The sequence below is a fragment of the Mastomys coucha genome, unplaced genomic scaffold (genome assembly GCF_008632895.1).
Source record: "Mastomys coucha isolate ucsf_1 unplaced genomic scaffold, UCSF_Mcou_1 pScaffold3, whole genome shotgun sequence".
In the NCBI taxonomy this organism is placed as follows: Eukaryota; Metazoa; Chordata; class Mammalia; order Rodentia; family Muridae; genus Mastomys; species Mastomys coucha.
This window is the reverse complement of record NW_022196909.1, coordinates 62,942,728-62,964,568: the sequence shown is the minus strand read 5'-3', so window position 1 is coordinate 62,964,568 and position 21,841 is coordinate 62,942,728. Positions and strand designations below refer to the sequence as shown.

General features: G+C 44.3%; 1 protein-coding gene across 2 annotated transcripts; it reads right to left on the bottom strand.

Annotated features, from left to right (window-relative positions):
* Positions 1-5,548: 5,548 nt before the first annotated feature.
* On the bottom strand, positions 5,549-19,161 carry Treml4 (triggering receptor expressed on myeloid cells like 4). Of its 2 annotated transcripts, XM_031347461.1 has the most exons (7): positions 19,134-19,161; positions 18,814-18,959; positions 18,113-18,457; positions 13,386-13,436; positions 13,066-13,123; positions 7,891-8,020; positions 5,549-6,625 (listed from the first exon to the last, which is right to left on the bottom strand). In XM_031347461.1, the coding sequence occupies exons 2-7, from the start codon at positions 18,872-18,874 to the stop codon at positions 6,506-6,508; spliced, it is 765 nt and encodes a 254-aa protein (XP_031203321.1). In that variant the 5' UTR covers positions 18,875-18,959; positions 19,134-19,161; the 3' UTR covers positions 5,549-6,505. The 2 variants fall into 2 exon arrangements, with proteins under 2 accessions (XP_031203321.1, XP_031203320.1); XM_031347460.1 differs by lacking the exon at positions 19,134-19,161 and having other exon boundaries at positions 18,814-19,107.
* Positions 19,162-21,841: the final 2,680 nt, after the last annotated feature.

Here is a 21,841-nt window from a genome sequence, read left to right as displayed (position 1 = left end):
GGAAAAGAGCTGCATATTGGGTGTACAGTAGCCAGGAGAGGGTGGCTTGGAGCTCCTTCTGACATTGATTTTCCTCTTGAAGAATATTAATTAACATGGGTAAAGACTGATTTGGAGGTGAGGACAAGCTCACGGGAGACATGTAGGTCAGCCATGGGGTGTTTGGCATAGCATAGGGTAGAGTCTGCCCATGACTCATGTTCACCAATGTTCAGCTGATGGATCACTGATGGAAAGCTGGAAATGAGTTTTAAGGTTGGTGAGCATGGTGCCACCTCAGCTGGTGGATTCAATTCTGTAGCTCCAATATCTGCAACCTCCATATGCGCAGACCTCCTGTAAACATTCCCCTGCATTTCAATAAGGAAAGTAGAGGAAAGGGCTGGGGAGAGTGGAGATGGAATCCAGGTGTAGGGATATCTCAGTCCTAGCCTGACATCCTTCAAGTGGGTAGTCCTGGGTTCCTATAGTTCTGTGTCTGTTGTAGGTCTTCCTAGCAAAGGATCTCCAGGGGTAGGTGTTGGGAAGGCTAGGCAGAGGCTGGGCAATAGCAGAGTTAGTATGAGGAAGGACAAAAACAGCCATGAGAGTAGAGGAGAGGGGAGCCTGTGGAGGGCACATGGCCTGGATGGCAGTCACCAAGTCATGGATGGACTTCCAGGAGATCTGTTGTTAGTTCTTTTGGGTGTGGCATTTCCTCTGCCTCCTCCTCCTCCTCCTCCTCCTCCTCCTCCTCCTCCTCTTCCTCCTCTTCCTCCTCCTCCTCCTCATCCTCCTCATCGTCATCCTCTGTCCTTGATCTGCCAGTGAAAGGCTGACCAAGTTGGTGGGGAGGTGTAAGTCATTTTTGACAGGAACCCAGATAGGCCTAGGCTGGTCCTGTAGGAAAACACAAATGAAACCCCTCCCAGATGTAAGGAGAGGGTCTGCTCCCTTCCAAATTCCATCCAAAGGATTGCACCATTATACTAGAATGGGGCTGTTGATTTTGGTGTGTGCCAATGGAGGGAGATAGGAGAATGTTTGGAGTTTTTGTAGATGTTAAACCTGTTTAGTGTAGTCAGAGCTATCATTAATTGTACATTAGGGGGTAGGTGGTTGTCTTTTGTTTTAGAAGTTGGGCTTTTAGGGCTTGATGTGTTCTTTCTACTATTCCTTCACCCTGAGGGTTGTGGGGATCCTAGTATGGTGGTCAATTTCCCAGTGTGTGCAGAAGGTTTTGAACTGAGAGCTAGTGAAGGCACGGCCATTATCTGTTTTTATCTGTCGAGGAATGCCCATGTGGCAAAGGTGGAGAGCATATGGTGAATTAACCATTTTGAGTTTTCAGCTGTAGCCCATATAAGATGTGAGTATGTATCTATGGTAACAAAAACATATTTTTGTCTACTGAGTTGGGAAATATGGGTGACATCAATTTGCCATAAGCCATTGGATTTGAGGCTTCGGGGATTGGTGCCTATCATTTGTAAAGCTGGGGTAGCAGTAAGAGGAGCATGTTTTTATTATCCTTTGGAGCTGAGCAAGGAGATATGGGGAAGCAGGCATGAAGCCCCTTTATATCTGTGTGTGAGTGAATGTGAATGGAATTGGTCTACTTGTGAATGTTCCTGTTGAGGTGGTCTCGTCAACGAGAACATTCCCCTTGGATATCAGGCCTGGCAGGAGGCTGTGAGATCTGACATGCTGGATGTAGATCAGGGAGGCTCTTTCCTGTAAGAGGCAGTTTTATCGGAGAGTTTTACACAGGATGAAGAGAGAACAAGTTAGATAGAGTGAAGACAGAACAAACCAGTGAGAGACCAAAGTCTTTAAGTTCAGACTCCATTTTTAGAGAACTTGAACTCAGGTAAACTAACAGGCTAGTACTTAGCATTAGTTACCAAGTTACACACCCCTCCCCAACAAAACCTGAGCCTAGCTCCAGTTTCTAGGCTAACCCCAACAAGACCTGTGTCTCCAGATTAATTTCCCCCAACAAATACATCGTTTTCACGTTAATCCGCAACAAGCCCGTCCCCCTCCTAACACCCACCAATGGAGAGAGAAACAGAAGTCAAGTTTCTGGTTTGATTCCCAGCACCAACCAATTATGCTAAAGGCCATAGTAGCTCTCCAATTTGATGATGCTTGCCAGGATAGAAGCACACACACACACACACACACACACACACACACACACACACATTTCTATTATACTTTACCCTGATAGATGTTCAAGGGTCCTCTCCACCAAAACCATCCTGCCTGTCAGCAGTGGGCTGAACCCAAGCTAGCTCAAATAAAGGCTCTGGTGTGATTTGCATTGGATCGACTCCTGTCTGGTCTTCTGGGATTCACTAACACTTCCTTGGTACTACAAGGAAGGAAACAAGAGATTAGAACAGATTGCTAGTGTTAGTTTGTGGTCAAGCAGAGCAATTCAGGAGAGACAGAGAGACACCAGCTTGAATCAGTCATCTTAGAGAGGAGTTTTGAGCCAGCACTGCAGAGTTGAACGAGCCAGCTGGAGCGCAGAAAGAAGTAGAAAGGATGAGCTTATTCAGTAGTATGTCAGAGATTGAAAGCATTCTCAGCCTAGAATAGATCCTACGGAGGCTAGAAGCTCCCAGGACTAGGCCTAAGTTAGCAGATGGAGGGAGTGAGCCTCTCAGATGACAATCACAGCAGAAGAATAAAAGTTATTTTCACAAATGTCCTCTGAGCCTTGGGGCAAGGGATTAATACAGATGCCCCATCCAGGGCTCAGCAGTCCCTTAGTTTCTTATTCTCGGCCTTCTGACCAGTTATAAATCTCCGCACTGACTACTGTCCATAGCTAAATTTCTCTGACCAAATTTAAGAACAGCACTAATCTATACCTATAATCATAAATATTTTTAAGTCAGCTTGACAACATGACCATGCAACAGAACTAGTAGGTTCCTCCTACCATAGGAGTCCCTACTGATGTCATGGCTGGCGACAAAATGATCCTTCAAGGGATGAGAATGAAAACTCTGTTCAGCCCAACTTAGCTGGGCTGGATACAACTCCAGAAGTCTGATGCCCCTGTCAGCATATTTAAACAGTATGATTTGGGAAAAAGTTTCCTGATATAATGCAATCCCCAGTGTACAAGGAGTCATAATTACTTCAAAGCTCAACTCAAAGTACAAGTCATTTCTTCCAAGAAGATTGGTCCTAGAGATAGGCTACATGTATTCAGGTTAAGGGCCTAGGGAAGGATCTGGCATGCTCTCTGTCATACAGATATCATTTGGGCTATTAGGCATCCTCAGTACTGGTTGTGGGAGCTTGGGGGAGCTCCTGGTTATACAGATAATGTAAGAATCACTTAGACTATTAGCTATCTCCAGTCTTGGTTATGGAAGCTTGATATGACCTGGCCCGACAGACCACCAACCTGTTAATCACCTTTAATTCCTAGCCCTCTGCATGGAAAAATAAGTCATACATCCTTTCCTTTGGGAAGAGAATCCTGCATGCTTAATATTTCTGGTTTCCTTGGTGATTTGTGGGCACAAAACCTTCATGCTCCCAACATCCCTGTATTTGCTTCTTGGATGACCAATCCATAGATGGTTCTGTGTACTTCCTGTAGATGCTCAGTAAGTACAATCTCTGGTTGTCTAGTAGTGTTTAGGAAACAAAGCTGGAAGCACCAGCAGCTTAGATTCTGAAACCCTGCAAACTCCTCTGGTTATAAATTCTAATTCACACATGGGTCTCAAGGACAGCAGGGTGGAGATGCTGTCCACAGAACTGTTTGCATTGTGACAATGAGAGAGCGAGACACCACCACCCTGGGTCCAATAATCTCTCCTGAGGGAGAGCATGCGTGCAGTGGAGTAAACCAGTAACCCGGGTTTCTGCAGCCAGTAATGAGCAAAAGAAATCTGTGGGGGAAAGCACGCTGTGTTACTGTATTAGTACTCTACTTAGTAGGTCCAGAAGCAGAGAGAGACTGCAGAGGTGGCTCACTGTACACTGTGTTATCGTATAGACCTTAGTAGGTCCAGATGCAGAGAAAGACTGCAGAGGTGGCTCACTGTTCTTACAAGGGACTGGAGTTCAGTTCCCAGCATCTCACAACTGCCTGTGACTCCAGCTCCAGGGGATCTGATGACCTCTTCTGATCTCTAAAGGCACAGCACTCATGTGCACACACACACAGACATACACACACACACAGACACACACACAGACACACACACACAGACACACAGAGACACATACACAGACACACACACACAGACATACACACAGACACACATACACACACACATACACACACACAGGTATACACACACACAGAGTCAAAAAGTAATACAGCCACAAGGGAGGAATGCCTCTTTTTTTGTAAGACATCAGTCAAATTCAGGATTACATATCACATGCATTAGAGTGGTGACCTTGGTTTGAAGAAATCAAGTGGAAATAAAAAATGAGAATGTAAAAGGAGTGAGTGTAGGCTTGGATTTTTGTAAACCTACTTTATCTGGGGTTCTAGTGTGCATTATCTTCCCTTCTATTCCACTGAACAGAGGTAGAGGGGAAAGACAGTTTATAGGAAGAGGAAGTTGTTGATCTGTTTAGAAGTAGTTCTTTAGAGCGATTCACTCTTCGTTGTTAGGATGCCAATAGTCCAGTGGTGGTAATAGCCAATTATACACTTAAACTGATCAGTGGTGGTGGCAGCAGCAGCAGCATTCCTTGCTAACCTCCCTGATGTTCTGGGTTCTCAAATGAAAGGCACACACATAGCCTTTATATTTTGATATGCCTAAATCAGCTCAGTGGCTGGGCCACTTCCTAACCACCCCCTGCTAACCCACCTCCCTTCAACATTCTCAGGTTATCACTTACTAAAAGCTGTGCTCCATCTTTGCTGCCCGAGACCCAGCCCCGCAGCCCCCTTGGGCCGCTCTCCTCCGACTCCGACATGGCAGCTGTTCTCTCTGTCCTGTACCTACTCAGGCGAGGTGTCTATCCTCTCCTCTCAGCACTGCAGAGCTCTCTTTCCTCTCTCCCCTGGTCCCTCCTAAAGGTCCCACCTCTGTCTGCCCTGCCCAGCCACTGGCTGCGGGCAACTTTACCAATCAGAACCAGCTGGGGGCAGGGATCCTTCACGTCTTATGTTTGGACAGGCAGATTCTTGTGCAAACAATTTTGGAGACCCAAATAAACTTAATACAAGCAGCCATACCAACCCAATAGCAAACACCAAACACGAACTAGTCGCAGCAGCTCGATCCAGAAGAAACCACAAGGTTCTGTCGAACTGGCAAGGATCACCCAGAAGACCACAAGAAGTTCTTCGGTGCATTTCTCTCTACAAAGTGAAGCCCGGTGCAGCCCAGCACCACCTAACACAGTTCAGGTAAGTGTTGCAAGGTGAGAGCGACCTCTCACTGTTTATGAGGTTCCATATACACTCTCTCAAAACATCACACGCCCTCTCAAGCATCCACTCCGGCAAAATATCACACACCCTCTCATGTGTCTGCTTCAACAAAACATCCTCTTCCAAGAACACACCATGTGATAAAACTGAGTTTACAAAGAAACCAGAAATCTCCACTTCAAAGGAGAAATGGAGCAAAATGGGGCACAGATAATATCATGCAGTATGTGAAGAAACATCTATATTTTATTCTCCCACACATAATATAAAAAAGAGGAGAATGGAATATGCTCCTTTCATAGTGGCCTTTTTATGGTTATAAGATTCAGCTTGTTGTCAGTAGCAGATGTCCACATGCATGCTGAATGCCAGTATCCAGGCTCTACTGAACATCACATGGGCTGAACATCACTGTGGCCTCTTGTTTTACAGATGTGACATTCTTTTTGTTCCCTAAAGGAGTCTACCCCCTCCTCCCACCAGCTAACAATCCTCTTTGTATAAGCAGACTTTGTGTGGATGAAATGGCATCACTGGATAAACCAGCACAATACTGACCCCTGGCGGTCGGCTCTGATGTGTGGCTGCATGAAGGGTCAGTTTGGGGAGGTTTTGGTCTTGTTTAAAACATTTTTTTTCCCCCTTTAACTTCTGGACTTTCTCGGTTTGTGGTCCACAGCACACAGCCTTTCTTGGCTCCCCATGTTAACCTTTAAATTATTTCCGCCTCATTTTAGGAAATCTAGAGCAAACCAAGAATGTGAACTTGTGAACTTCAGTACAGTGGACAGGTGCGGGCCTTGTGAGTAGCTCACTTGGGAAACAGAGCCTGTGATGGCAACAGAGGCAGAAGAGAGAATGAGAAGGCCCTGGAGTGGGGTTCTGGAAAGGTACTTGAGCTGGGTGTTGCAGATTAACTTCCCATGGTTGGTCATCTTGGGGGAGGACTGGGCTACAGGGCATGTGACACTGAGGGTGCTCGATACCAGAGTGACAGCCCTGGCAATTTGAGGTGCGGGTCCGGCTGTTGTCTCCTGTGGGCTTGCCTGATGGCGGAGGTAGAGCTGCAGTTGGACCTTCTCGGCTCACTGGGTAGCCTTAGAACCAGTTAGCTTTCTTCTCACACCCTGAGATGTGGCTAACGGTGCCCAAGGACTTCGAGATATGAGGTAATTTTGAGAGCTCCATCATCTCTGTCTCTGCCATATGCTCACGTCCCTGAGGGAGGAAGGAAGACGATTACTAAGTGTCTCCTCTCTGTGTCACCTTCTCTCGCCCCGGGACTGCTCTCTGATACATTCTTCCTCTTTCCTTCCCTGGAGGCCTTCCTCAGTCACCTTCTGCTTTTTACTTTTTTTTTTTTTTTAACCTGGAAGAGAGATTTCCAACAAGGACCCCAGGCCTCTCTCCTCAGAAAGCATCCTCTAATGCTGAGAGCCCAAGAAATAACACTTCTATTTCTTTATCTCTGCCAAGATCTTACCCATCCATCTTCTTAGGTGTATTCCCTGGGATAGTTGTGAGCCCAGTTTTACTGCCCTATGATGTGTATTACACTAATAGATAGATAGACATGCGCTGTTTGAGCTCCCTGTGGAGCTGCCTCTGGAAGTGAAGCTCCTTCATACTCCATTGTTTCAGGAAAGTCTCCTCCAAGCCTCTTGTCTGGGAATGGGTGGCTTAACCTTAAACAGGGAGGAAGAGAACAGCAAAAGGGACCAGGACTGAAAACATCATGCTTCTGTGAACAGCCTGAAGGTTGTGGTCTTAGTTAGGGTTTTATTGCTGTGAAGAGACTCATTTATAAAGGAAAACATTTAATTGGGGCTAGCTTACAGTTTCAGAGGTTCAGCCATTATTGGCTTCGCAGGGAAACATGGTGGCATGCAGGCAGACAGGGTTAGAGAAGGAGCTGAGAGTTCTACATCTTGATCGGCAGGCAGCAGAAGGAGACTATGTGCCACACTGGGTGTATCTTTAGCACATAAGACCTCAAAGCCAACAATGACCCACTTCACCCAAGAAGGCCACACCTCGGGCCATTCCTATTCAAGCCACCAGATTAATGTCTCTAGCAGAAGTTACTATTGTTTACCACATGGTATGAAAGTGTAGAGACAGGGAAGCTGGAATTTCAGCCATGGGAAGCTCATCCATGAAGGCAAAGCTCGTATGGGAGCCTAGTATCTGTATGTGTCTTGCTTTTCTTTGTGCTCTGCAGGGACTCAGGGACTCTGTCTCTTGGAAACTCGCTCTGGTGCCTCAATGAGTCTTCCTTCTTTGTTTTGTTTTGTTTTTTTGCTGGATGGTTTTAGTGTCTTGTTTTATGATGGTTTGCTATCTCTCTGCTGTTTGGTATTTGTGTTTTTACTTTGGCTTGCTGTATACTTAATAAACATACTCACTTGAGACTGAAAATATGGTTGTCATAGATCATTCAGCAGACCCTACAGAGCAGGCCCCATCCCAGTCATGCCACTCACCTGGCCACGCCTCCAGCAAAGGAGCACACAGAAAACTGACAGCATCAGGCCCTTGAACAAGAGGAGTCCATACTGCACAGAGATCAGAAGCCCCGGGGAGGTCCAGCCAGGAGAGGAAGAACTTTGGTTTCTAGAGGCAGGAAGCAGATGGAGAAGCCTGGGTAGGGATGTCACCTGCTCCTGTGTGATCCTAAGCCATCTCTTTGTAGCTGGAGTTTTTGTGCATGCCGACCCTCCCTAAGCTCTGAAGGGACAATGAATGCAATCGGGAATGGAGCCCTGGGGTCCCTGGGCCTGAGAGGAAACCAAGTTAGAAGACACCCAATTGGAAGAGTTAAACACCCCGGTTGGGGATCTGAACTGAGCTGGGAGAAGGAACCGCCTCACCTCCTTAGACAAGAAGCCACCAAGCTGGCCCACATGTGGATCTGGTGGGAGGAGGTGGTCCCAGGCCCACAGCTCAGCAGGCCAACAAGGCGATCACAGAGAGAGCTCAGCAGGCCGGCCCGGAGATCACAGAGAGACACTCCAGGGGACCTGAATCCTTCACCTTTTCTACTCCTTCTAAGTGCCTGGCCACTTTGCTCATTGTGAAGCTGTGATGTGGCAGTTCCTGACTCATCGGCACATGTGAGTGAGTACACGAGTTTGCCTTTCAGATTTTTTGTCCCACTAATTATCTTCCTTGTTGTCTCCCTAATTCCACTGGATTGGCATTTTTTTCCCATTTGAGAACCATAACTACCCTACCGTATTTGCCTTTTAATTAATCTTTTCCAGTCTCTCATCTGCTTGCAAACGTTTCCCATAATGCTGCTTGCTGAGTACAATCCCACCCTCCTTCATGAAATTTAACTTAACCCCCATGTTATACATTTTTTATGTTTTCTGTAAAAAATAAAAATAAAAAAGTCTCTTCCTCTTCTCCCAGATATTCATCTGTTATTTATTTATTTATTTTGTTTTTTTTAGACATGGTCTCACTATGTAGCTCTGTCTATCCTGGAACTTGTTATGTAGGCCAGGCTAGCCTCAAACTCACAGACATCTACCTGCCTCTTCCTCCAGAGCGCTGGGATTAAAGGCATGCACCACCACACCCAGACACAGCTTTTTAAAAATTAGCTTAAGTCTATTTTTCATTGTTGTGCAATTTGAATCTGCCAGAATTCAGCCTTGTGTATAGTAGCAGAAGATCTGGTTGTCATTCATTTTTAAATTATGTAGCTAGTCTTCCAAATGGTGGAACCTTGCCCCCACTGTTTATGGATGTCACTAGATATCATAATCTGTCCCTGCATTTCCACAAGTCTGTTTACATGCTTCCCACCTGGCCCTCTGGCCCTCTTATTGGGGTTCACCATCTTTTCTTTTTAAGTTAGAGTTTTATGTAACTCGGGCCATCCTTAAACTCTCAGTGACCTTTACCTCCCAATCCCCCAGTTTCCACCTCTCAGTACAGGGATTACAGGCATGTGTATGACCACAACAGGCTCACTTCCTGTACCTGTACTCTACCGTTCTCAGAGGTAACGATTTTTTTTATTTTTATTTTATGTTTTGTATGAATGTTTGCCCTGCACATATGTATGTGCACCATATGCATGCCCACAGAGGCCAGAAGTAGATGTCAGATCTCAGGAACTAGAGTTATAGCCTGTTGGGGGTGCTGGAAAATAAACCCTGGCATGATCTTCGTTGACTTTGTATCTAACAAACTTGCCTAACTTTTTGATGAGACTTAATAGTTGCTTGGCTCTGGGGGCATTTCTTGTTTCAGGTTCTGTGGTTGCTTGTTTGTTTGCTGGCTTTGGGGAAGTAGGTTGAGCTTTTTCTGTTTCTGTTTGTTACTGGTTTCTAGAGCTTGTTGTTTGTATAGCCCTGACCTTAGGAGTTGCTCTGTAGTCCAGGCTGGTCTTGGTCTCACAGAGATCCACCTGCCCTACCTCCCCAGTGCTGAGTGTTTCTATATATTACCCCGGTCCTGACAGCAGTGTATCTAATGTGCTAAGACTTTTCAAAGAAACATGTGCAGGTTCTATGGTCTTCATTTGAAAAATCCTCTTAATTTTTTACAATCTCACCATATTTTCCTACTCATGGGGGTGTGTTGGGGTCTGATGGCTTCAGCTATCTCATTTCATTTGATATGAAATCTCATTCTTGTTCTTTTGAGGATAATCTTTAAGTTTCCAAATACTCTGTTCTTGACATTCTCAAGTCATAAACTAGGTCTACAGGTGTCCCCTCTGCCTGTCTATGTCTGTGGGGATAGTTCCTATTTCTCTCTCGACAGTGTCTTTATATGGGTATGTGGTATGTGGGAGAGAGATGAGAGAGAAAGGGGGAGCAAGGAGAGAGGGATGGAGGGAAAAAATGTGTGTGTGTGTGTGTGTGTGTGTGAGAGAGAGAGAGAGAGAGGAGGGAGAGAGGGAGGGAGGAAGGGAAGAAGGGAGGGACAGAGAGGGAGAGAGAGAAAGAAAGGAGGGAGAGAGGGAGGGAGGAAGGGGAGAAGGGAGGGACAGAGAGGGAGAGAGAGAGAAAGGGAGGAGGGAGAGAGGGAGGGAGAATTTTCATTAAATTCTAAAGCTCACTGGTTGGTGAGTCTGGCTAGCCACTGAGCCTGTGAGACCTGCCTGTCTCTGCCTCTCAGCACTGAGATTCCAGGTATAGATCTGCTATACCCAGCTTTTTATGTGAGTGCCAGGGACCCACACTCAGATACTCATGCTGGCTGCTCCCATAGCCAAGACATTAATCATCGATCCAACTCCCTAGCCTTCTTTGTTATCTGAAAGTGGTCCTTTTCTCACAATTCTGTGAAATTCATATTGATTCTTTCCTCAAATATCTCTTCCTCTCATCCTTCCTTATAGAGGTTTGGATTTTTTCTGATCCTCTTTGTCTTTTCTTTTCTTTTTGTTTGTTGGTTTGTAGAACATGATTTTTAATATTTTCAACTGTTGATATTCAACAAACAGAAGTTATTTTAAGATATAGTTCATTGGAGCCAGGCAGTGGTGGCGCACGCCTTTAGTCCCAGCACTTGGGAGGCAGAGGCAGGTGGATTTCTGAGTTTGAGGCCAGGCTGGTCTACAGGACAGCCAGGGCTACACAGAGAAACCCTGTCTCGAAAAAAACCAAAATATACTTCATTGTTATGTCTCCCTGTTCATTTCTGATTTTGTTAATTTGGATACTGTCTCTGTGCCCTCTGGTTAGTCTTGCTAAGGGTTTATCTATCTTGTTGATTTTCTTAAAGAACCACCTCCTGGTTTTGTTGATTCTATAATTCTTTTTGTTTCTATTTGGTTTGATTATTTCCTGCCATCTACTCCTCTTGGTTGTATTTGCTTCCTTTTGTTCTAGAGATTTCAGGTGTGCTGTTAAGATCCTGGGAAGATCTCATACAGACCTTAAGAAAACACAAATGCCAACCTAGACTACTATACCCAGCAAAACTCTCAATTACCATAGATGGAGAAACCAAGGTATTTCATGACAAAACCAAATTTACACAGTATCTTTCCATAAATCTAACCCTACAAAGGATAATAGATGGAAAACACCAACACAAGGAGGAAAACTACATCCTAGTAAAAACAAGAAAGGAATCTTTCAACAAACCCAAAAGAAGATAGCCACACAAACACAATTCCATCTCTAACAACAAAAATAACAGTAATAATCACTTTCCCTTAATATCTCTTAACATCAATGGACTCAATTCCCCCCAAAAATATATAGACTACAGACTGGATACATAAACAGGACCCAGCATTTTGCTGCATACAGGAAATGCACCTCAGTGACAAAGACACACACTACCTCAGAGTAAAACGTTGGAAAACAATTTTCCAAGCAAATGATCTCAAGAAACCAGCTGAAGCGGCCATTCTAATATTGAATAAAATCAGCTCTCAACCAAAAGTTATCAAAAAAAATAAAGAAGGACATTTCATACTGGTCAAAGGAAAAACCAAGATGAATTCTTAATTCTGAACATCTATGCTCCAAATGCAAGGGCACTCACATTCATAAAAGAAACTTTCCTAAAGCTCAAAACACATATCATACCCCACGCAATAATAGTGGGAGACTTCAACACCCCACTCTCATCAATGTACAGATCATGGAAACAGAAAGTAAACAGGGACACAGTGAAACTAACAGAAGTTATAAATCAAATGGATCTAATAGATATTTATAAAACATTTCATCCTAAACCAAAAGAATATACCTTGTTCTCAGCGCCTCATGGTACCTTCTCCAAAAGTGACCATGTAATTGATCACAAAACAGGCCTCAACAGATACAAGAGAATTGAAACAATCCCATACACCCTATTAGATCACCACAGAATAAATACCAATAAATAAATAAATAAATAAATAAATAAATAAATAAATAAATGGAAAGCCCACATACACATGGAAGCTGAACAATGCTCTACTCAATGATAACTTGGTCAAGGAAGAAATAAAGAAAGAAATTAAAGTCTTTTTAGAATTTAATGAAAATGAAGACATACCATACCCAAACTTATGGGACATAATGAAAGCAGTGGTAGGAGGAAAACTCTTCTGATTATCTCTAGTGCTACCTGCCCTCACTATATGTGACCGGAGTCTGTCCTTCCATGATCCTGGTTGTGTCAAAACTCCTCAGAGTTCAGCTGTCTCTGTGATCCTGTGATCCTGGGATCCTGGTGTGGGATCCTGCTCTTGGGATCCTGGGATCCTATGGACCTGGGCGTGTTAGAGTACCTGGGAGTGGAGTTTTTTCTGGGTGTTGTGGGACTGGCTGCAGAATTTGTTCAAGCCCAATTTCTGCTCAGGGCACCAGCTTAGACCCGAAGGAACCCGTGCCACTGGTCAGGCAGAGTTTCTGGGTGCCTGGGTCCCGCTGGTCCCAGTTACTTCCAGTTTTGGGGCAGATGTTGTGTCTTCCTCACCTCTGATCCTGTGGTCCTGGGCATGTTCGAGCCCTTTTTGTCTTTTCTATAGCTCTTCCAATGCTTAGGACATGCTTCCCCAGCCCCCTATTTCTTCCTTCTCCACACCCATATCCGGACCTGGGAGCGCCTCTGAAGAACTCAATGCCCAGCCATCCTGAGGATGATTCTTCATTACAGGACTCCCAGGACACCTCCCTCTAAAGACATTCCCGACTCACCTGTGCACAGAGCCGTTGATGGAAGAGTCAGTGATGTCCTCAGGAGATGTGGTCATAACTAAGAGGGACATAAGATGCTCCTTAGAGGACCAGGACAGAGACCAAGACCGAGTCCCAAGAGCCATGAGAGGAAGTAGAGAAGGGTTAGATGGGAGCACACCTCACAGTCCCTCAGGCCAGGGTTACATTCACCTAAAATCTTTATACTTAACTTTTTTTTTTTTTTACATATATAAGGTCATCAACCATAAAGGCAGGCCTCCCCTATCCTTGCCCTCCCCAAACTGCCTGGCTACCCCCATTCCTCCTGGAAAACCTACCTGTGCTTTCTGGGAGCCAAGTGCTCATCTGTGAAGGAAGAGTTGATGAGGCTGGAAAAGAGAAGAGAAGACAACTACGCATAAAACTGAGAACGGGGTCTGGGCCCTGATCTGTGAAATATGCCGGAGGCTCAGAGGTGACTGGGCCTAAAATCTTTAACCTAAGACTCACATATTTATGGGCTGCTGAGATAACCTGACACCCTGACTTTGAACCTTAGAACCCACAGTGGGAGGAAAGAGCCAACTCCCAAAGGTTGTCCTTTGATCCCATATGTGTATTATGGCCCATGCCTTCATACATACAATAATAATAGTAATAGTAAGAATAATTATCATCATTATTATAATTATACATTTTAAAAGGGGATTTCACACATCTATGCTATGCCATTTACTGTTTCAATACTTGCATATATGGCATGACATTCAAACCAAAGTTGGCCTGTGTATTTGACATCATTTCTTCATGGTAAAAACACTTAAAATCTTTTTTTTTTTATGTAGCCTTTAAAAATACATAGAGGCTAGAGAGATGTTTAAAAGCACTAGCTGCTCTTGCAGATATGGGAAGATAGATAGATAGATAGATAGATAGATAGATAGATAGATAGATAGACCATATAGAAATATAGTCCCATATAAACCAATCCTACTGGTAGGACATATAGTGCATATGGTACATATACATAGGGCATATAGGACCAGGGTTTGATTCCCAGCACCCACATAGTGGCCTACTCCATAACTCCAGTTCCAGAGGATCCAGCATCCTCCTCTGACCTCCATGGGCACCAAGAATATGTGTTGCACAGATATACATGCAAGCAAGACATGCCTATGTGTAAAATAAGATGAATGAATATTCTACATTGTTAATAATCAGAGGCAAATAGCACATTATCGTTATCCGAAGCCTGTGCAACACAGCATTAGAATTTCTGTCCCCTTCATGTCACTTAATATTCTTTAGCCTAGCCTCACCCTCACTCCTCCTGGCTCCTCCCTCAGATTCTGGTAACCACTAACCTATTCCAACGTCTATCAAATCAGTGTTTTGTTATTCTTGTTCGATAGTTTTTGAGACAGGGTTTCACTATGTAACTCTGACTTGCCTAGGACTCTCTTGGTACATGAGGCTAGCTTCAGACTCACAGAGATCCATCTGCCTCTGCCTCCTGAGTGCTAAAGTTTGTACCACCATACTGGCTAGGATTTTTTGTTTAAAGTCAGGATTCCATGTAGCTCAGGAACTCAAACTTACTTCACAGCTCAAGATGGTGAACTTGTTATCTACCTGTCTCCACTTCCTAAGAGCTGGGACCATAGGCTGGTAAGACATATAGTAGTAGTTCCAGATCATGATCATGATGACAACTGTGCTAATTTACATTCCTATCAGCCACGCGTAAGACTTTCTCCAAGTCTTCCCCAGCACCTGTTATTGTTTGTCTTTTGCGGAAGGGTGATTTTTACAAAGTAATATGATATCTCACAATGGTTTTCATTCATGTTTCCCTGGTAGGCAGTGACACTGAGGATTTTCTTGGCCATTTGGATGTTGTTGTTTCGTTTGGTTTTGACGGCTGCTCAGATTGGAGGGGAGCCTTATACATAGCAGAAATCTAATCTAGCCTCCCAGTGGAAAGTGGGTTGTGGTAGACCTGATAGCACACTTTATCTCTCTATATCTGAAGTCCTGAGTGGAACTTCCTCATTGCTTAGTCTCTAGGGGATCCACCCAAGAGGAAGGCCCTACCGAGTCTCAGGCTCCTCAGCCTGCCTGATCATTACTCTTTCCTCCTCAATAAGCTACTCATCTTTGTTTGGAGCCAGATGGAGGAAGAGTGGGCAAGGCTATAAGAGACAAAGATAAGATGGCTCTGTGGAGTCCTGAAGGGAAAATCAAGTCTGACCCCCAAACAGTGGCAGGATATGGAGGGGCTTAGAGCACATGTCAGGAGTCAACAAGCTAATGACTTCCCCTCAGTTTAAAATTTATGACGGAACTCCAGTAGGCAAGGCCCAGGAGAAAATCATTTTAGGAAAGATTCTTGCTATTAATATGCTTTTCCTGTTATCACATATATACCAATCATTAGGTATTAGCCCATCCTTTTGAGCAGATCTCTGCAGAACAATGAAGATGTACTGTCTAGTAATGATGCTATATAGACCAGTGGATGACTTCTTTATCCTCAGTGATGATCCTATGAGAATTCCTAAACTTATAGTAATTATTAAGCTCTTTTAATAACACTATTAACTCCTTTCTGATAGCCAAAACTGCAATGAGAACTCTACCAGTTTTTAGTGTCATCAATTAATTACTACAGACATTCTACTACTTAGAACACATTCTAAGAGGTTGTAAAACCACTAACCAAAGGTTATAAAAAGGGAATTAGCAATTTATTATAGGTTCTAGGACAGAAGATAAAATAATTACTGGGTTAATCTATACAAACTTCACTAATAACTTAGTTATGGTTTTTAGCTCTCCATGAACCTGTGGAGCTATGACAGGTGTTTAGCTAGATAATCACTCCTAATGGATATGCATGTAAACACTCTCTGTTGTAAACTTCTATTTCGATTTATGATATGAACTTATGTGTAAACTTGTGATGAACTTTTTACCCTGTGATCTTGTATTCTGAAAGATGCTTAAGTGCTGAGGACAAAGAGAAGAGTCAGAATTGAGCTGAGGAGAACTTTTTAGACAGATCATTTTTTTAGACATGATCTGAAGAGAACTTTTTAGAAGAGAACTGAGGATAATTTTTAGTCAGGAAACAAGAGAACTTTTTAGACAGAACTGAACTCAATAAGAACTTGAAGTAAAGGCATAGCATTGGAGAAAAGGCATTGAGAGTAAGGCATTACTGTGACATCAGAGCAGGAGGAGAGCAAGGTTAAAAGGAGAGTGCAGAGAGCAATAATTTAGAAACTATAGGTAACAAAAAAAAACTAAGATAGTAATGTGCAGAATGTAGAAGAAAAGAAGAAGAAGCTGCAGAGAAAGCAGAGAAGCAGGCAGGCTTCGCCTTACCATGGGACAGAACAGGTCCTTTCTTAATAACAAGGCAGGCTTCGTATTATTAAAAGGAACAAAGCTTCCTACTTTAAAACGTGGGTTTGATTCAGTTAGCATTAAAAGGGTAAAAACTTTTTCTTACTCTATGCAATAAATATTGGAGCTCATTTCATCTAGAATGAGTAAATTCTTTCTGCACTGTTGCTTGCTATTTTGCTCCAAATGCAAATATACTATGGATGTGAGTGTGTAAGTATGTAATTTTGAGAATGTATGAAAGCTGGACCCAACTAGTTTGAATGAAAATGTGTAAATGTGAATGTGTGAATCTGTGTATGAATTTATGTGAGTTTATACATATTTGCTTATGTAAAAGTTTTTCCTCCTGTGAGCATGATTGTCTCTCCTGGTTCAATAGAAGTTTATTCCTACAAACTTTCTCCTAGCCTGACACAACAGGAGGAATTTGGGAAAAAAAAATGGAAAACTCATTAGCAATTACTCCTTTACTGAATCTCCTGCTGTTTTAGGATGAGGAGCTAAATGCCTATGACTGCAGTTGATGACTTCACAGGACACAGAGAGCAGGACAGCTAAATTAGCAAAGTAACTTAGATTTAGATGAGTAATTTATATTATTATACAGCAACTCTAAGTATATTGTAAAACAAAAGCCTTACCATACATAGAAGTTTTTCCCCTCGAATGCTTCAAGAGAAGCAAGAGAAAGAAGAGAGAATCATGCAAGGGTTGGCCCAAAGAAAGCAAGAATACAGGCGATCAAGGGCCATTAGGAATTGAAACTCAGGTCTGTCTGAAAAGCAAGAAAGCAAGCAGGAAGGTTAAAGAGATAGTTCGGCCAATGAGAGAAGAAATGGTTGCCACTGAGAAAACAGAGGATCTAAAGCCACACTAGCCTTAACCCTGAACCTATCCTTAACCCTAACCCTAACCCTAACCCCTAACCCTAACCCTAACCCTAACCCTAACCCTAACCCTAACCCTAACCCTAACCCTAACCCTAACCCTAACCCTAACCCTAACCCTAACCAACCCTAACCCTAACCCTAACCCTAACCCTAACCCTAACCCTAACCCTAACCCTAACCCAACACTAACCCTAACCCTAACCCTAACCTGACCTAACCCTAACCCTAACCCAGGATGTTGCAGAGGATCTGAGTTTGGTTCCCAGCATCCACATTGAGTGGTTCACAGCAACTGTGACTCTAGTTGCAAGGGGACCCTAGTCTCTGCTGTGCCCATGGATGCACATAGTTTAAAATAAAAATATTCCAACAGTTTTTTGGGGTTTTTTTTGTTTTTTTTTTTTGTTTTTTTTTTTTTTTTTTTTTTTTTTGAGATAGAGCCTCACTATGTAGCTCTGGCTGGCCCAGACTTCACTATTTAGACCAGGCTGACCTCAAACTCAGATCCATCTGCCTCTGCCTTCCAAATGTTGGGATTAAAGTTGCACGATGCTAGTGTAAACTAAATAAGAATCAGAGAGAAACTCCAAGTGCCTACCCCATGAAACTTAAACATTCTTTCTTAATGCAGAGCCAGGCATGACAGAGTTTGGAAGCTGTCTCTCCTCAGTCAGATCAGGGATCAAGATCAGAGAAGGGATCAGGGATGTAAATTGCACTTGGTCCATAGAAGGGGGTTATATCTCTAAGAAAGACCTTACCTGGAGACACCACCAGGCTGATGTTTCTGAGAACAGTCACTTTTCTGCGGGAAGGACTAAACGGACCACACCAGTAGAATGCCGAGTCATTCTCTGTTAGTTGAGTCATGGTGATGCTGAAGAAGCCGGCTTCAGGATCATCCCAGATCGTGTGCTGTGATTCCCTGACTGCTTTCCGAGGCTCGGAGGTAGTGACCACTCTCGTACATCTATTTGGAGATACTTGCCGACACCACGTTTTCAGCACATAAGGCTCCTCCTCAGACTTGTACTGGCATTGCACGGAGAAGCTCTGTCCTACCATTCTATGAAGCTCTTCAAATATAACTGTGGACCCCCAGATACCTGGACAACAAATGGTCAGGTCAGAGGTCAGAGCTCTAGCTGTATACATCTGTTTCTTGGGCTGGGGAAGCCAAGAGGCAATGACTTCTGACACCCAGACACAGAACATGCCCCAAAGCCAGCCCTGGTCACAGGGTCATCCTAGTCCCTGCCCAGCCCTTGCCCTTTTTTATTTTTATTTTTATTTTCCAAGACAGGGTTTCTCTGTATAGCACTAGCTGTCCTGGAACTCACTCTGTAGACCAGGCTGCCCTCTGTCTCCCAAGTGCTGGGATTAAAGGCGTGCGCCACCATCACCCGGCAGCCCTTGTCCTTTTATCCCACCTCTCATCCCCTTGTGCCCTGAATCATCTCACCTGAGGCCAGTAGCACCAGCTGCACAGGGACCGGTAGCAGTTGTGAGCACCTCCAGGCCATACCAGTCCAGACTCTGTCAGTGGAGGAGAGGAGGAAAAGAGGAGGCCTCTGAACTAGGCAGGAGGCTTCCCCTAAGTCCCAGGATCTGTGAGATGTAAGAACCAAGGAAGATCAGAGATTTGATTGGGGAAGTGGCCAGCCTGGGAAGGCGGGCTTATGGACCCATAAGAGGAACAGTAGCCAGGCCTGGACTGGGGACTCCTAATTGCGGGCCCCATCTCTGGCTCTCACTCTTCACCCCTGCTCATCTTCTCCTCACCTCAGCCACTCTACACCACCCACCAATCACACTCCTCCATTGTTGCTACAAGAACAAGAACACTCTAGAAAAAAATATGAGAAGTAAGAGGCCTGTTCCTCTTTTCTTTTTCCCTGAGAAAGGTCAATGTCCCTAGAGGTGTGCCCAGAGGCCTGAGAATCCCCACCCATAAGTCAAAGCCCTCACCTCCAATGTGTTGTCATCCTGGAAGGTTTGTGAGCTACCAGACTCTAAGGACAGACTGTAAGAATGGTCCCTGGAAAAGGGGGGAAGGGGGGCTCCTGGAAGGTAAAGAACAATGAGGAAAAATTGTCAGAAGGAAGCTAAGAGGGAGGGGCCTCTTAAGGGTGAGAAAGGAAGCAGGGGAATTCATGACCATGTTGAAGGGACACATGAGTAGGTTAATGAAAACATGAGAAAAGTTATCTCATGGTAACATCTCACATGCAAAAATGTGTAGAAGAAAGGGTAACCCAGGGTGGGACAGTCTAGCAATAAAATAAACTGATGTTTATAGTCAACATATAAGATACCCACAAGTCTGGGTTCATTTAAGAAGATGACCTCAACAAGGCCATCAGTGAGCTGAATGGAAAAAAACACTGAGGATGTCATCGCTCAGGGTGTCGGCAAGCTGGCCAGTGTGCCTGCTGGTGGGACTTTGGCTGTTTCTGCTGGCCCTGGCTCTGCAGCTCCTGCTGCTGGTCCTGCCTACCCCCACCCTCCTTCCTCCCCCCCCCCCCCCCACTGCAGCAGGGGAGAAGAAAGATGGGAGGAGAAGTCTGAGGAGTCAGATGATGACATGGAATTTGGCTTGTTTGATTAAATTCCTGCTCCCCTGCAAATAAAGCCTTTTTATGTAGAAGAAGAAGAAGAAGAAGAAGAAGAAGAAGAAGAAGAAGAAGAAGAAGAAGAAGAAGAAGAAGAAGAAGAAGAAGAAGAAGAAGAAGAAGAAGAAGAAGAAGAAGAAGAAGAAGAAGAAGAAGAAGAAGAAGAAGAAGAAGAAGGAGGAGGAGGAGGAGAAGAAGGAGAAGAAGAAGGAGAAGAAGAAGGAGAAGAAGAAGGAGAAGAAGAAGGAGAAGAAGAAGGCATATGCACACCACATCAAGGAAACCCCAGCTTTCATTGGCAAGCCCACAGAACTAGCTGGGATACCATGGGCCATCAGAACACCTAACTTCTTATTTGTCTTCATGCATCTGCTCTACTCCCAGGGACCCTAGGGGCCTCTTATGTAGCAGTTGAGGGATGGAGATGGCAAAGCAAAGAATAAAAAATCCAACTGCACCCTCCTCCCTATGTACTTATGAGGGACTAAGATCCAGAAGTGTGGGATATAAACGTCATTTCTTTGCTTTGGTTTGCAGAGCTGGAAATCAAACCTAGGGCCTTGTAGATGCTGGTAAAGGAAGGGCTCTCCTCTACCACCAAGCTGCACACCCAGCCCAAAGCTTTCATTATAAACTCAATTTTATCTTCCCTGAATTACTGAACTGGAGGTAGTATTGGAATCAACTTTGATTTCCTTCAGAAGTTGTCACACAAGAGACTGAAGCAGTTAAAAAAAAGCACATGTTGCTTTTGCAGAGGACCAGGGTTCGGCTTCCAACAACCATGTCAGGGGGCTCACAACCACCTGTTACCCCAGTTCCAGGGGATCTGATGCTCTCTTCTGGCCTCCTCAGGCATCCACATATACAAATCTACACAGAGGCATATACATTTATTCATAAATAAAAACAAGTCTTTTTTTTTTAATCAGTACACAAGAAATTTAGGAAAATAATTTTTTTCTTCATGATAGAACATTGAAAGGCATCACTACACATTTGGCAGTATCCAGAGAGTGAAAGTAGATCCTAAAGAAGCTAGTCTGAGCTGATAGTGCCATGTGGGTGTGAGCTTACCCAGTGTAGCAAATACAGTGTTCTGGAGGGACAGGGTGCTGCAAAGGGAAGACCTGTGCATGGGAAAGGCAGGGAGGGAAGGGATTTTTATTTTTGTGTGTGTGTGTGTGTGTGTGTGTTTTAACTTCTTTTCATTTCTATAACAAAATGTACTAACAAAAACAATTTAAGGGAGTAAGCACTGATTTGGCCTCACAGTTTGAGAACATTGCCTATGGAACTGGTGAAGTTAAATCAGCAGGAGCTTGAAGCAGCTACTCACATCACGCCACAGTCAAGAAGCAGAGGACAATGAATGCATGTCTCCTAGTGTTCAGCTCGCTCTCTCGGTTTCCCATACTCCAGAGTCCCCTGCCTAGGGAGTCATAATGCACCCACTGGATGGCTGCTAGATTGATTGGGATGATCTGTAACTCCAGGCCCAGGAGATCTGAGGTCCCTTTCTGGCCTCCATGGGCACTGCACACACATGGTGCATAGACATGCACACAGACAAAGCACTCATACACTATATGACATTTTTGATCTAGTTTGTTGTGGTTCTGCATTCTGCCTCTCTGCTGGGGGTGTCCGGATGCTGCAAGCATGCTGACCCAGAGGAAGCACAGCAAAAGCCAGAATGGGAAGTCCACACCCTGTGTTTCTCTTTGGGGCATCAGATGCTTTAGTAAGGCAGCTCTCTGAAGGATCCTTGCTTGTTCATATTGCTTTATGACCACTGGGGGTGGATGTGGGTGCATACACTTTATCCAGAGTGAACCAGGGATCCTATACCTCTTGGGGGAAGGGCATGAGAATACC

Bases quoted from the DNA above. Each gene is read 5' to 3' on its own strand.
- Treml4 (XM_031347461.1), bottom strand. From the start codon at position 18,874: ATGGCCTGGAGGTGCTCACAACTGCTACCGGTCCCTGTGCAGCTGGTG. The intron at 18,458-18,813 runs GTGAGATGATTC...TTTGTTGTCCAG, and splicing joins GCTGGTGCTACTGGCCTCAG to GTATCTGGGGGTCCACAGTT. The intron at 8,021-13,065 runs GTGAGTCGGGAA...TCCTGCCTCTAG, and splicing joins ATCAACGGCTCTGTGCACAG to AAACCAAAGTTCTTCCTCTC.